This window comes from Schistocerca americana, chromosome 6 (assembly GCF_021461395.2).
Source record: "Schistocerca americana isolate TAMUIC-IGC-003095 chromosome 6, iqSchAmer2.1, whole genome shotgun sequence".
Taxonomy (NCBI): Eukaryota; Metazoa; Arthropoda; class Insecta; order Orthoptera; family Acrididae; genus Schistocerca; species Schistocerca americana.
Genome location: NC_060124.1, coordinates 183,572,235 through 183,588,039, shown reverse-complemented (window position 1 = coordinate 183,588,039; position 15,805 = coordinate 183,572,235). Strand labels below are relative to the sequence as shown.

At 42.5% G+C, this 15,805-nt stretch overlaps 1 protein-coding gene across 1 annotated transcript in view; it reads left to right on the top strand.

Annotated features, from left to right (window-relative positions):
• Positions 1-15,805, top strand: part of LOC124620038 (formin-like protein 14) — a 64,890-nt gene that overhangs the window by 17,532 nt on the left and 31,553 nt on the right. Inside the window, exon 4 of the mRNA XM_047146704.1 lies at positions 9,784-9,932. Within this exon, the coding sequence (XP_047002660.1) occupies positions 9,784-9,932 (149 nt within the window). The remainder of the gene's footprint in view (positions 1-9,783; positions 9,933-15,805) is intronic.

Sequence of the window (15,805 nt, the reverse complement as noted above, 5' to 3'; positions counted from 1 at the left end):
ACAGCCAGCCTCCCACAGCTCCCAGAAAGTGGCGCCACACAGAGTATGTGTGTGCGTCAATGCCAATGCCAATGGCACAATCTGCTGTATCGGCGTCCAATCGCCCAGCCTTCCAGACATAGCACTCTTACTAACGCCATGGCTAAGTTGCCGCCGTATGTGTTGGCTGCACCAGCAGCCCATGACACGACTGACTGATCCCTCAAGCACGATTTGTGCACCCCATGTAGAGTGCTGAAGGGAAACGGCCAACTGCCTTCGTTGTAGTAAGCCTTAGCAGCCGTGGTCGTCTGCCCAGGACAGCTCAGTAAGTGGCCACAGACAGCTCTGCACCTGGGAGGCCGCGAGTTCACGCCCTGCATGCAGCAGCTTCCGGTCCACCGGCCGATGTCACCCAGAGAGCAGAGGCTAGCAGATCTCTCGCTCCTCGCGCCAGTGCAGCTTCAAGGTGCGGCCAGTCCTGCCAAAGATATGGTGCATCCGTGCAACAGTGGTTAACGGTAGTTTCAGGTAGTCAGTTGGCCACCAATATCCATCACCAGAGGTCATCGTGGTTGGCCTACAACTTAGACAGTCGTCATTTTCTCTTGTCCTAGGTGCAGAAAGAATGGCGACAGGACTGACTGAGCCTCCAGGCTCGCTTATTTATACGTTGTTTCCCTGTGCCTCTGATTTAGTTTCTCTGGAGCAGGCAAGTGGAGTGCTCTTTGATAATTACAACGTCAGCTTCCCTCAGCCTCCTTCTGCCCCTACAGGTTACTCGGCACTGTTGTAGCTGTGACATATAGATTCTTCACAGCACATCTGTGCCCTATGCTGCCCTGATATACTCTTGTATACAATGCCCGCCAGGCCGTGCCGTCTCACCTGCTGTGAGTTAACGAGCATTTCGCTCTCATTTAAGTAAAAGGCCGAAAGAGTCAGCCTTCAGGAAATGTGAAACGAACCCTGTCGTCCAGGACCGGATGCCACAAAGGGTGCAGATTCACTACGAGAAGGGGAAACTCACAGGCGTCTCTTAAATATGGTGGACCCAAGCTCAGCCATAAAGGGAAACATTTATGGAAGATTTTTAATTCTGTAGTAATGCAAGGAATCAAGCCACAGTAATTTTAATTTGCCATCCCCCCCAAATTTTCATAGAAAAAAAAACAGTGGGTAAGGTAAAAAGACTCTGTGTACTGCCTTCTGAATATTTCTGATATGACCGTATATGTCTCCTCGAGTGAATAAAGATCGATGTTTTAAGATCTTTGGACTTCATTTTTCCTGTGCTTTCACTTCTCAACAGAATGGAACCTTCACCACATAACCTTTGTCAAGAACATGCATTGTGTACTTTGTTTTAGCCATTGAAACATTCTATTATTGTATCATTCTGATACTATATTCCAATTCTGCAATATCCTGCGTGTGTGAACTTGGAAATCCTTACTGGAGTCAGAAACCATCTAGACTCCAATATACCCCTTAAGACCCAATGATAATACACTTAACAAAATGGAACTACGCTATCCGAAATTTGGCTGTAACTTGGGGTGGGGAATTGCTACAAAATCAGTTAATAACTGTATTTTAAAAATAATTGATGATTAAAATGATGTGAAGGGAACACTACCTACTTTAAATGAAACTGAAATCAAAGTATAATGGTTATTTATTGCAAAAGTTCGACTTCATATACAAGAAAACCAACAGACTGGCAATACAAATCTAACATGATAGACTATTTATCAGTACAAATATGACGTGCAGGGAACTATAATGGACTGAGCTGCACATCTGTCACTGATGTGAGTAACCACAATAAGTATGAATTTCGCTACACAGTTGTTGGTTGTCCAGACTAAAAGTAAATGAAACTATGATGATTAAAATTCTTCTGCATATCATAACATGTCATTGTATAAATTACTTTACTTAAAAACTTAAAACCAACGATTGGACAGTATTACAATGGCCCTCCTCAGGCAATTGCTGCCCTGAGGAAGGCTGTTGTGATCGAAACATTGGTTTTAAGTTTATAATTAAAATATTTTATACAGTGACACGGTACAATACCCAGAAGAATTTTAATGATCATGATACCGGCTGCAGAAGCTTGTGTAGTTATGTCAAAAGAACCTATCTTCATAATTGGAATCTAACAACACTGTGGCATCGGTGTGCCCTTATAAAATGGTAAACTCCCATTTATCAAGCTGGTTCTGCACAAAATGCTCATGAATCTCGTGTTGCGTCAATGGACGTGAAGATGGGATCAGCACGAGATCTGCACCAGCCCAGAATCTGTGGGTCACACTAAGTCATCAGCATGACGTCCCGGCGCAGAACACCAGAATGATCGTCCCCTCACCAATCGAGCAAGTGAAGTCTCTTCTAAGACCAGTGATTCCAGAGTGTTCACAATCATGCGTCCCTGCAACCCATCCCCCATTTGCACCTGCACTGCAGCAAACAGCAATCAGGCAAAATGTTATTTACTTCTCTCCAATGGCGTGAAACTACAATGTTAAATAATTTCCCAACTTACAACATATCAAGTAGAGTGCCAGTTAGGCCACACTCCCCTCTCAAAGTTTGTAATGGAAATCCCTCTGTAATATCAAGCGGCAATAGGCAAGTCGGACCACTGTTCGTACATTGCAGAATTTCCAACACACCAAGCGAACGTGACGGTAACTGCTCTAGGTCCCATTCCCACAGAAACAGGCTTGGTCTCTTCAAGAACAGTGAGTCCTCTCCAGATGCTAGCAGCTGGTAGGCCAACCCATAATACTCAAACCTACTAGTTGGGCTCTGGACAGTACCATACAGCACAACACTGAAAATCCCGTCCTTCTTTGAGTGACTCAGGACTCCTGCAAGCCTCACTAGAGTGTCTCTACCACCTGTGAAATCCAGGGATCTAACCGTCTGAGTGGCGAGCGGACTGCCTCATTATTCCCAGTGTTGTGTGCCTCTTTATATGGTCCTTTAAATATCACTAGCCACGCAAATTACCACTACAAAGTGCACAGAAGGGCTCCAGGGCACCATATGCTAGCCACAGCTATATCACCACTTGTGCCTCAGTGCGGCTTATACGGTAGAATACGAAAGGCAAAGGTCAGGAGTTTAATCTGCCAGGAAGTTTCATATCAGCGCACACTCTGCTGCAGAGTGAAAGCTTCGTTCTGAAATAACGTTGTTATTTCAAAGTCGTACCAATTTAGTCCAAGCATTGCAGCCATACAAACCAACTCATGTCGATATTTCTTCACTCTGCGCTTAATTCATTAAATTAACACAAAATCAGAAGTTTACAGGCTTGAATGACTTTCGCTAACTATCCCTCGGGGCTCATAGAATAGCAGACAATGATTTCATCCACCCAAGCCTCTGCAGTAATTGCGTCGTTCTGATGTCTTACGGATGAGCACAGGTTGTATCACTGTAAATATTTGCAAAATCATTCCTCGCCAGGAGATTAGTCCTTCCCAGTTCAAAGCCAGCAACTGAGTTTTTAATTTTTTCCGGCACATCTGCAGCTATGTTGGCTCTTTCTCTTTCAGTTAATCAATGTGACACAAACCATTGACGTAACCACCATAGGTCGAAGCAAATATTAATTGGCAGGCCCACTAGCGGTCTGCGGTCTTAGCAACTTTAATCTTCGAGACAGAGTGATCTGAGTGATGGCAGGTATAAAGTCGTCTCACAGTACTATCACCAGCCACTTAAGAGGGCACGTTTTTTATTAACTGCGACATGTCTTTTTGTCTTCTCAGTATTTTCTTTCCATTCTTCAAAATGAGAAAACGATGAGAGCTGCAAATTTTCTTTAGTAATCTAAACATAATGCATCACGTCTAGATAGCCTACATAGCACTTTCCTGATGATGCTTCAAAAGCAAAGACAGCACTTTACTTTCTTCCTTCCAGATGCGTTGCTTGAAGTCTCACCATGATAATCTCACAGGTGGCGCTTGAAGCTCAATTCATAGTTGAAATTTTTATTACTGGCTTTACGCTGACCAATTTAAGACTGGTGACTTTTTTTGGAAAGATGTGATTACATTCAAGTTTTCAGGGTGAATCTTCGAAGCGTGTTCTCTCAGATGTTTCTTAAATTTATATTGCTTCTCGTATGCTGAACTGCTTGCCCTCTTTCACGTCAACATAGAAACAAAAGATTTTTTCACGAATGCCAAACAGGTAAAATCTGAGTTGCCGTTTGACCATTGGTGGGTTTGTTACTGGAAGTTATTGAATCTAGTTGGTTTTTGGCCCCACTGCACTAGACTTTGTTGGTTGCATGTGCTGGCGTAAGATGCTTAATAATGTGTACTGTTTCCATTTGAAGACTCCGTTGGCCTTTATGATTGTGGTTAGTACGTTGACGGCAGATTACGCCTCGGGCCTGAAGATGACACTTCTCTGCGTAGAAACTCATGCATGTTTTGAAGAAACGACGTTGGATTACAATACAGCTGTTGATTTCAATTATGATTATTCAAGTATGTCAAACACTAAGTCACTGGGAACAGAAAATCTGACACAACTATTTCGAAGAACCCATTCTGGCATTCTCCTAGATTATTTAAGGAAACCATAGAAAATCTAAATAATAACAGTGACTTGCAATGCACTCCTACGAAATACGAGTCCATTGTCAAACCAGTACAGCACTTCGTTTGACCTCTTACGAGCACTGTCATGATGGAAATAAAAGAAAGGTTCAAGAGTGGGATTAAAATTCAAGGTGAGTGATGTCAGTGATAAAATTCGCTGGTGAGACGGCTGTCCTCAGTGAAAGTGAAGAAGAATTGCAGGATCTGCTGAATGGAATGAGTACAAATTATAGATTGAGAGTAAACCAGGGAAACACTAAAGTAATGAGAAATAGCAGAGATGAGATCAGCTAGAAAGTTAACTTCAGGACTGGTGGTCAGAAAGTACATGAAGTTAAGGAATTCTGGTACCTAGGCAGCAAAATAACCTAAGACGGACAGAGCAAGGAGAACATAAAAAGCCAACTAGCACTGATAAAAAGAGTATTGCTCACCAACAGAAGCCTACTAATATCAAACATAGGCCTTAATTTGAGGAAGAAGTTTCTGGGAATGTACGTCTGGAGCGCAGCACTGTACGGCAGTGAGACATGGACTGTGAGAGCAATGGGACAGAAGACCATAGAAACATTTCAGACGTGGTGCTACAGAAGAATGTTGAAAATTAGGTGGACTGATATAGTAAGAAATGACGAGGTTCTCTACAGAATCAGTGAGGGAAGGAACGTATAGAAAACACTGTCAAGAAGAAGGGAAAGGATAATAAGACATCTGTTGAGACATCAGGGAATACACTCTGCAGAACTCAATGGAGCTGTAGAAGATAAAAGCTGTAGAGGAAGACAGATATTGTAATACATCCAGCAAATAATTGAGGATGTAGTTTATAAGTGCTACTCTGAGATCAAGAGGTTGACACAGAAGAGGAAATCATGGCGGCACACGTCAAATCAATCAAAAGACTGATGACTCAAAAAAAAAAAAAAAGAGAGAGAGAGACTGAGAGAGAGAGAGAGGTATATCAGCAACTGTTGTAGCACATGAAGATAAGTTGGTAAACTGGGTAGATTGCTCTACACTTTCGGTTGCACTTACTGATGGAATGTTGAACATGAAGAAACATTACTCACCTGCTCAAACATTTAAGTTCAGCAACTTTTGCTCTTCGTATAATTGCTAGCCCTGGAAATAAACGAATTAACCTTCTTACGTATTTCACGTATGTCCACTCAGTAATGTCCTATGGATTAATTTTAAGAGGTAAAAAGTCCTGATTGCACAGAAACGAGCAGTAAGAATAAAGTGTGCCGTTTACTTTTAGTCGTCACGCAGGCGCCTCTACACGGAGTTGGTCATTTTGACTGTACTATCACAATACATATACTCCCTAACTAAATTCGTACAGTATTATCCATCACAATTTGAGAAGAATAGTGATGTCCATATCCACAACATTAGCGGAAAAGATCACCTTTATTATCTATTCAAAATGGTTCAAATGGCTCTAAGAACTACGAGATCTAACATCTGAGGTCATCAGCCCCCTAGACTTAGAACTACTTAAACCTAACTAACCTAAGGACATCACACACATCCATGCCCGAGGCAGGATTCGAACCTGCGACCGCAGCAGCAGCAGCGCGGTTCCGGACTGAAGCACCTAGAACCGCTCGGCCACAGCGGCCGGCTATTATCTACTATTACAACTGTCACTGGCTCAGAAAGGAGTTCAGATTGCAGCTACAAAAATTTTTGATCATTTTCTCAATACTGTAGAGGTCTGACAGGCAACAAAGCAAGTTTTAAATCTACAAATCTACCATAAAATCATTTTTCCCAGACAACTCCTTCTATTCCGTGGACGACTCTTCAAAAAAATCAGTAACCAAAAACAAGGACTAAAAGTAGTTTTCAAGTGTTGTTGCTTGATAAGGACTAAAATATTACATTTCCATTGATGTTAACACTAATCATGTGTACATATGCTGTAAACTAGCTCGTTCCTCATCATTTCGATAAAAGAATCATTCAAATGATCTATGGAACATGTAACCAATTAACTAACTAATAAACCGCCAAGGAAGATGGCGCTTTGGTAGGAGGGTAGACTCACAGTCAACAGCCTGATTTCATTTCCCAGTCCGAGCTTCCACTCTGTCTCTAATGGCCTCGTCGTTGATGGGTCGCCAAACTCTGACCTCCCTTGTGGGATCCACTCTCCAACAAGACATTCTTATTTTCATCATGGTATCCCTAAATACCTTAAGATGGATGCCAGGTTGAGACTTCACTCATTACTTGTTCATATGAACAAATGCTACGTATTTAATAACCTCAAATTTGATGGGACAATAATACACAGAATTCGTTTTCTTTGCGACCATAAGTTTTATTGGATTTTAAGGAGACCACACCATGGTTCAGGCCGAAAAAAATCGATTTTCGGTTTTCATCATATTTCGATAGATTAAGGTTTTATTCAACTACTCTGAAAAGGATTTTGCTGAAAAATTTTTTTCGAGCATTTAAAGAGCATTTTCCTACCACGTGTGTTTATGTGCCACGCCCACTTTTCTGTCACCCACTTTTCTGCATATATTTTAGATATTTATATCCCCTACATTGCACGTTAGGGAACGTTTTTTTATTCCTGAGTGAGTTGGCTATCCTTGGAATGCAACGGTCGGTATTCTTTTGTTTCTGCTGTTTGTAAACAATACGCTTTCAAACACACGGTTAGTTTTGTTCAAGTGTGATTGCGAGTAGTTGTTATACTTACGTTTGCAGGGTTTGTTTACGTGTGTTTTGTTGTGTTTATTTAAGATGACGAAACGTAAAGCCATTTTCGAGAAACGACAAATTAGAGGAAACAAGTTTAGAAAGCTTTCTGTACAAGAGGTTATGTCGCCTGGCAACGATGTTTCTATTTGTAATTCTTCAACAAGTGCATCATCAAAGAAGCTCACACAATTTCAAGAGAGTTACAACGAATTTATTGTAAGTGACAAGGGGTGCAGTAACATTATTATAAATTTGAGAATATTATCAGATGTAATTTCTAAATTTGTACAATGTAGACAGTGTGGTGAGTCACAGAGTGTGAAAATTTGTGAGAGTGCCAGTGGGAGAAAAGGCCTAGCAATTGCTTTGAATTTAATTTGCCCTCAATGTTCAGCTGTGATTTTATTTATGAGTTCTTCAAAACCAGATGCAAGTGGCTCTTATGAAATCAGTACTAGATTAGTTTATGGCGTATGATCCATTGGCAAGGGCATGGCTGCAGGGAGAACATTTTGTTCAGTGATGAACTTACATCAACCACGAAATAAATTTGAAAAACTGGCTGCAATATTAGAGAAAGCTGTATGTGAGGTCAGTGAGGAAAGCATGAAACTGGCTGCTAGGGAAGCAGTGGAAGAAAATGATGGAAGTTGGCAGAAAAGAGGACATACTTCTCTGAATGGGGTAGTGACTGCCACGAGTATAGACACCAGTAAAGTGTGATGTGGAGATATGTCTAAATACTACAAATCTTTTAAAGTCAGTGAACATAAATATCACAACTGTGTGGCTAATTTTAGAGGAACAAGTGGTGGTATGGAAGTTCATGGGGTACAACAAATATTTCATCACTCCATAGAAACAAGAGGTGTACGGTACACCAAATATTTGGGCGATGGTGACAGTAAGGCATACAACAATGTGATGAACTCTAAGCCATATGGAGATGCCATTATTAGCAAAATAGAATGTGTAGGCCATGTTCAAAAACGTTTGGGATCAAGGCTGAGAAAACTAACTGTTGATATGAGAGGAAAAAAAATTAGAAGATGGAAAATTGTCGACTGGACAGGGTCGGTTAACTAAAACTGAAATAGAAAACTTGCAGGTATACTATGGGCTGGCAATTAGGAGAAATAAAGACAATCTGGAGGCAATGAAGAGAGATGTTTGGGCCATTTTCTTCCATAAGTCCTCTACTGATGATAAGCCATGACATGGATTATGTCCATCAGGAGAAAATTCGTGGTGCAAATACAATAGGGCACAGGCAACTGGAGAATCTTATACTCACCAGCATCCTCTTCCTGCTGCTGTTATTACAGCAATTAAACCTATTTTCAGAGACCTGGCTCATCCTGACCTTCTAAGTAAATGTCTGCATGGGCATACACAGAACCCAAATGAATGTTTCAACAGCATAATTTGGAACCGCCTTCCTAAAACTGTATTTGTAGGCATGCATACAATGAAACTAGGAGTTCATGATGCTGTTATTACATTCAATTGTGGTAACATTGGAAAGTGTTGGGTACCAAAAAGCTGGGAATTAATCCTGGTGAAAATATGATCACTGGGCTGCAACATTGTGATAAAATGAGGATAGCCGATGCAGACAGGTCTGCATCTAATATGGCCAAGAAAGCAAGACAAACATCCAGGAAGGTGAAAAAGAAGCTCAAAGACCTGCTAGAGGCCAAAGAAGGGTCATCATATGCAGCAGGACAGTTTTAATTAACTGTAAGCAACAAATTTCAAAAGTTTTTTCTTTAAAGTCAATTTCCCGCAAACTAAAATTTTCAGTACATATGCCCCATTATCCTATCGTAGATAACCGAATGAAGTTTTCAGAGACTCTGCATAACATAAAAAGCCACCTCTGGTACTACATTCATTATTATTCCCCCATTAGGAAGTTTACAAAAAATATTTTCTGCAGAAAAACTTAATATTTTTTGTTAATAAATTTAAAAAAGTGTTTCTTAAAAATTATAAAATGGATAAAGTAGATTTTATTACAGTTGACTCTATTAGCATCATGTAATATACAGTAAACATATTAAGGTCCTCCATCAAATAGCTTTTTTTCAGAAATGGGTCAAATACTTGCCTAAATTAACATAAGTTAGACAGGCAGGGTGTGGTCACCTTAAGTGGAATATTAACTTCTCCAAAAAAAAAGTGTGTGAAATCTTACGGGACTTAACTGCTAAGGTCATCAGTGCCTAAGCTTTCACACTACTTAACCTAAATTATCCTAAGGACAAACACACACACCCATGCCTGAGGGAGGACTCGAACCTCCGCTGGGACCAGCCGCACAGTCTAACTTCTCCAATGTCTGGTTTCACGTACCTCTTCTGTCAGGCCCACATACTTGCTAAGTTAGTGATGATGAAGACACAATGGCTACACTGACCAGCACTGAGACTACTTTTGTGTTCCGCAGGATGTGGAGGAACTGGTGGGCTCGCTGTTTCACCGATCCGCAGACACAAACAGGTTCCTGCGAGCTGACTGCAACGCCGCCCTCGACAAGATGGCGGATGTATTGCCTCCAGCACGTGCCGTCCAACTCATTGTCTCCAAAGGTGCCAGGTAGGTTCCGACACAGCCTAACGGTAAAAGTATTTGAGGTTGCTCCAAACAGCTGTCATTGGAAACAAATTGCACCTCGTTAGCCAAGTATTCTAATGTTATGATTATTAGTGGGTCCAGATATGTGAAATCTGGTTTTATCACATAACAAAACCTTTTCCTTAATATCAATGTACAGGGTTATTACAAATGATTGAAGCGATTTCACAGCTCTACAATAATTTTATTATTTGAGATATTTTCACAATGCTTTGCACACACATACAAAAACTCAAAGTTTTTTTAGGCATTCACAAATGCTCAATATGTGCCCCTTTAGTGATTCACCAGACATCAAGCCGATAATCAAGTTCCTTCCACACTCGGCGCAGCATGTCCCTATCAATGAGTTCGAAAGCATCGTTGATGCGAGCTCCCAGTTCTGGCACGTGTCTTGGTAGAGGAGGTTTAAACACTGAATCTTTCACATAACCCCACAGAAAGAAATCGCATGGAGTTAAGTCTGGAGAGCGTGCAGGCCATGACATGAATTGCTGATCATGATCTCCACCACGACCGATCCATCGGTTTTCCAATCTCCTGTTTAAGAAATGCCGAACATCATGATGGAAGTGCGGTGGAGCACCATCCTGTTGAAAGATGAAGTCGGCGCTGTCGGTCTCCAGTTGTGGCATGAGCCAATTTTCCAGCATGTCCAGATACACGTGTCCTGTAACGTTTTTTTCGCAGCAGAAAAAGGGGCCGTAAACTTTAAACCGTGAGATTGCACAAAACACGCTAACTTTTGGTGAATTGCGAATTTGCTGCACGAATGCGTGAGGATTCTCCACCGCCCAGATTCGCACATTGTGTCTGTTCACTTCACCATTAAGAAAAAATGTTGCTTCATCACTGAAAACAAGTTTCGCACTGAACGCATCCTCTTCCATGAGCTGTTGCAACCGCGCCGAAAATTCAAAGAGTTTGACTTTGTCATCAGGTGTCAGGGCTTGTAGTAATTGTAAACGGTAAGGTTTCTGCTTTAGTCTTTTCCGTAAGATTTTCCAAACCGTCGGCTGTGGTACGTTTAGCTCCCTCTGCTTGCTTTATTCGTCGACTTCCGCGGGCTACGCGTGAAACTTGCCCGCTCGCGTTCAACCGTTTCTTCGCTCACTGTAGGCCGACCCGTTGATTTCCCCTTACAGAGGCATCCAGAAGCTTTAAACTGCGCACACCATCGCCGAATGGAGTTAGCAGTTGGTGGATCTTTGTTGAACTTCGTCCTGAAGTGTCGTTGCACTGTTATGACTGACTGATGTGAGTGCATTTCAAGCACGACATACGCTTTCTCGGCTCCTGTCGCCATTTTGTCTCACTGCGCTCTCGAGCGCTCTGGCTGCAGAAACCTGAAGTGCGCCTTCAGCCGAACAAAACTTTATAAAATCGCTTCAATCATTTGTAATAGCCCTGTATTTGTGTGTTGTCCAGTACACCACGTGCATTACAGAATACATCATGAACAGGTATTTTAGGAATCCAGAATTCTCATACTGTCTGTTGAAAATATTACATAATTTTGAAAGTTATTTGCTCAGACTCTATCGTTCGTTCGTTCAAGAGAATTTAAATGTTTGCCTGTTTTTTACTCAAAACTGAATGTACTGTCCTCTGTTATAAAAACGTTGAACTGAATGTGAACAGCATGTCTCAGTGCACACATTTACGTAAAGACTAACCTAACTGGCGTTTACTGCGCAGGAAATTATATCTACATGGATACTCTGCAAATCACATTCAAGTGCCTGGCAGAGGGTTCATCGAACCACCTTCACATTTCTCTATTATTCCAATCTCGTACAGCGCGAGGAAAGAATGAACACCTATATCTTTCCGTACGAGCTCTGATTTCCCTTATTTTATCGTGGTGATCGTTCCTCCCAATGTAGGTCGGTGTCAACAAAATATTTTCGCTTTCGGAGGAGAAAGTTGGTGATTGGAATTTCGCGAGAAATTCCGTAGCAACGAAAAACGCCTTTCTTTTAATGATTTCCAGCCGAAATCCCGTATCATTTCTGTGACATTCTCTCCCATATTTCGCGATAAACGTGCTACCTTTCTTTGAACTTTTCCATGTACTCCGTCAATCCTATCTGGTAAGGATCCCACACCATGCAGCAGTATTCTAAAAGAGGACGGACAAGCGTAGTGTAGGCAGTCTCCTTAGTACGTCTGTTACATTTTCTAAGTGTACTGCCAATAAAACGCAGTCTTTGGTTAGCCTTCCCCACAACATTTTCTACGTGTTCCTTCCGGTTTAAGTTGTTCGTAATTGTAATAGCTAGGTATTTAATTGAATTTACGGCTTTTAGATTAGACTGATTTTTCGCGTAACCGAAGTTTAACGAGTTCCTTTTAACACTCATGTGGATGACCTCACACTTTTCGTTATTTAGGGTCAACTGCCACTTTTCGCACCATTCAGATATCTTTTCTAAATCGTTTTGCAATTTGTTTCGATCTTCAGATGAGTTTACTTTATAAGTCGATAACCGACAGCGTCATCTGCAAACAACCGAAGACGGCTGCTCACATTGTCTACAAAATCGTTTATATAGACAAGGAACAGCAAAGGGCCTATAACACTACCTTGGGGAACGCCAGAAATCACTTCTGTTTTACTCGATAACTTTCCGTCAGTTACTACGAACTGTGACCTATCTGACAGGAAATCACAAATCCAGTCACATAACTGAGACGATATTCCATTAAATCAAAATTGTTACTCAAAAATCACAATCACAACCAAAATCAAACTGCCCACTGCCCAAAAAAATTTGAACACTGAAATCATGTAGTAACTGTGTAGAAATATACACTGTTCATTGGTCCATTAAAAATCTGAATTACAAAGAAAATGCTTAGAATTTGCGCAATGGAAACGTGAGATGAGAAACGGAAAAACTAAAAAAAATTAAAAGAATCTCACCTGAAAAATTACAGCGTAATCAGCATCAAGAGCACAGGACGAAGAAATCGCGTCATTTGACAGATGCTAAAGTAAAACTAAGCTACTGGGAGAAAGATTGGGACGATTTTCTCATACTAAAAAAACTTCTTACTTGCAATGAAAATACTAATCTCTTCATTATAATGACAATGCTGTATTTTAAACTCTTATTTCACATGAACAAAACACTCACAGAAAACCAAAAACATTACTTCCTTTACAGAAGTCTTACAAGGCAATGCTTTTACTATTATGCAAATTGAAATTAATTAAACTGAAATAACCTAAACTGAGGTGGGAAATGGACTATTCTGTTGCAAGAATCTCTAATATTATCAGTACACGCAGCAAAAAAATTATTACCTTACAAAACATATTCATAATCCGAATCCAGTCTCTGTTTTCCATAAATGCTGCGTCTGTACGTCCTTCCATCAGATTAATAATACCCAACAATTTTCTTCAGTAAAATCCTTCTCCAATATGCACTATGCTAAAAGTTCTGCCACCTTACTCCGTGTCCAACACTCGACTACTCTCCGCCCTACCATGGTACCTAGAGAGGTTGGCCATTCCGGCAAGTACATTCTCATTGGTCAGCGACGTGTTGCGTCACTTGGCAGCCAGCGTTCACGCAGTCGCGCACTCGCTAGTGGGTATCTCAGAGAGTAAAATATTTTTCGTGTCTCTTTTCATTCGATTTTGAGCATCTCGTTGATGGGGATCAAGATGGTTCGAAATAATCACTATTAGAAATATTCTAAAGGAAAAACAAAGCGTAAAGAGCATTGATGACAACACTTCTCAATATCCAATGTTAGCTGTAGGTGCTCTTCACCAATAATTCCAGCTTAAGAACGTGACTGCGCAGAATATCTTACAATTTTGCGATCGACTTTAGTTGAAACATACACTCCTGGAAATTGAAATAAGAACGCCGTGAATTCATTGTCCCAGGAAGGGGAAACTTTATTGACACATTCCTGGGGTCAGATACATCACATGATCACACTGACAGAACCACAGGCACATAGACACAGGCAACAGAGCATGCACAATGTCGGCACTAGTACAGTGTATATCCACCTTTCGCAGCAATGCAGGCTGCTATTCTCCCATGGAGACGATCGTAGAGATGCTGCATGTAGTCCTGTGGAACGGCTTGCCATGCCATTTCCACCTGGCGCCTCAGTTGGACCAGCGTTCGTGCTGGAAGTGCAGACCGCGTGAGACGACGCTTCATCCAGTCCCAAACATGCTCAATGGGGGACAGATCCGGAGATCTTGCTGGCCAGGGTAGTTGACTTACACCTTCTAGAGCACGTTGGGTGGCACGGGATACATGCGGACGTGCATTGTCCTGTTGGAACTGCAAGTTCCCTTGCCGGTCTAGGAATGGCAGAACGATGGGTTCGATGACGGTTTGGATGTACCGTGCACTATTCAGTGTCCCCTCGACGATCACCAGTGGTGTACGGCACACCATGATGCCGGGTGTTGGCCCTGTGTGCCTCGGTCGTATGCAGTCCTGATTGTGGCGCTCACCTGCACGGCGCCAAACACGCATACGACCATCATTGGCACCAAGGCAGAAGCGACTCTCATCGCTGAAGACGACACGTCTCCATTCGTCCCTCCATTCACGCCTGTCGCGACACCACTGGAGGCGGGCTGCACGATGTTGGAGCGTGAGCGGAAGACGGCCTAACGGTGTGCGGGACCGTAGCCCAGCTTCATGGAGACGGTTGCGAATGGTCCTCGCCGATACCCCAGGAGCAACAGTGTCCCTAATTTGCTGGGAAGTGGCGGTGCGGTCCCCTACGGCACTGCGTAGGATCCTACGGTCTTGGCGTGCATCCGTGCGTCGCTGCGGTCCGGTCCCAGGTCGACGGGCACGTGCACCTTCCGCCGACCACTGGCGACAACATCGATGTACTGTGGAGACCTCACGCCCCACGTGTTGAGCAATTCGGCGGTACGTCCACCCGGCCTCCCGCATGCCCACTATACGCCCTCGCTCAAAGTCCGTCAACTGCACATACGGTTGACGTCCACGCTGTCGCGGCATGCTACCAGTGTTAAAGACTGCGATGGAGCTCCGTATGCCACAGCAAACTGGCTGACACTGACGGCGGCGGTGCACAAATGCTGCGCAGCTAGCGCCATTCGACGGCCAACACCACAGTTCCTGGTGTGTCCGCTGTGCCGTGCGTGTGATCATTGCTTGTACAGCCCTCTCGCAGTGTCCGGAGCAAGTGTGGTGGGTCTGACACACCGGTGTCAATGTGTTCTTTTTCCATTTCCAGGAGTGTATGTAGAGAATGTTATGATAAAGATGACGAAACTTACCTTACGATGTTGACCCGTAAAATTTAACTCTGTTGCTGAAAGCGGTGCAGTCCAGAGCACATTAAATGAAACAACAAGTTTACTGTTACCAGTCACTGTTTATTTATCTCCACGACGCGTTTCAGTGGTTTAAACCTGCATCATCAGGTGGATTTACATTTGTTAGTATGACATTTGTGTGCCGGCTGGTGTGGCCATGCGGTTCTAGGCGCTTCAGTCTGGAACCGCGTGACCGCCACGGTCGCAGGTTCGAATCCTGCCTCGGGCATGGATGTGTGTGATGTCCTTAGGTTAGTTAGGTTTAAGTAGTTCTACGTTCTAGGGGACTGATGACCACAAATGTTAAGTCCCATAGTGCTCAGAGCCATTTGAACCAATTTTATGACATTTGTGTGCGTGTCGTGTTACGATTTCTTGGAGGAACTTGTGGCACTGTCTAGTGCAAAAAACAAAACACTATTTCAGAATATAGTTTTGGGTTTCTGTCGACAAAAACTAAACGTATTTCTAACGGTAAACATAAGATCAGTAAAATTTC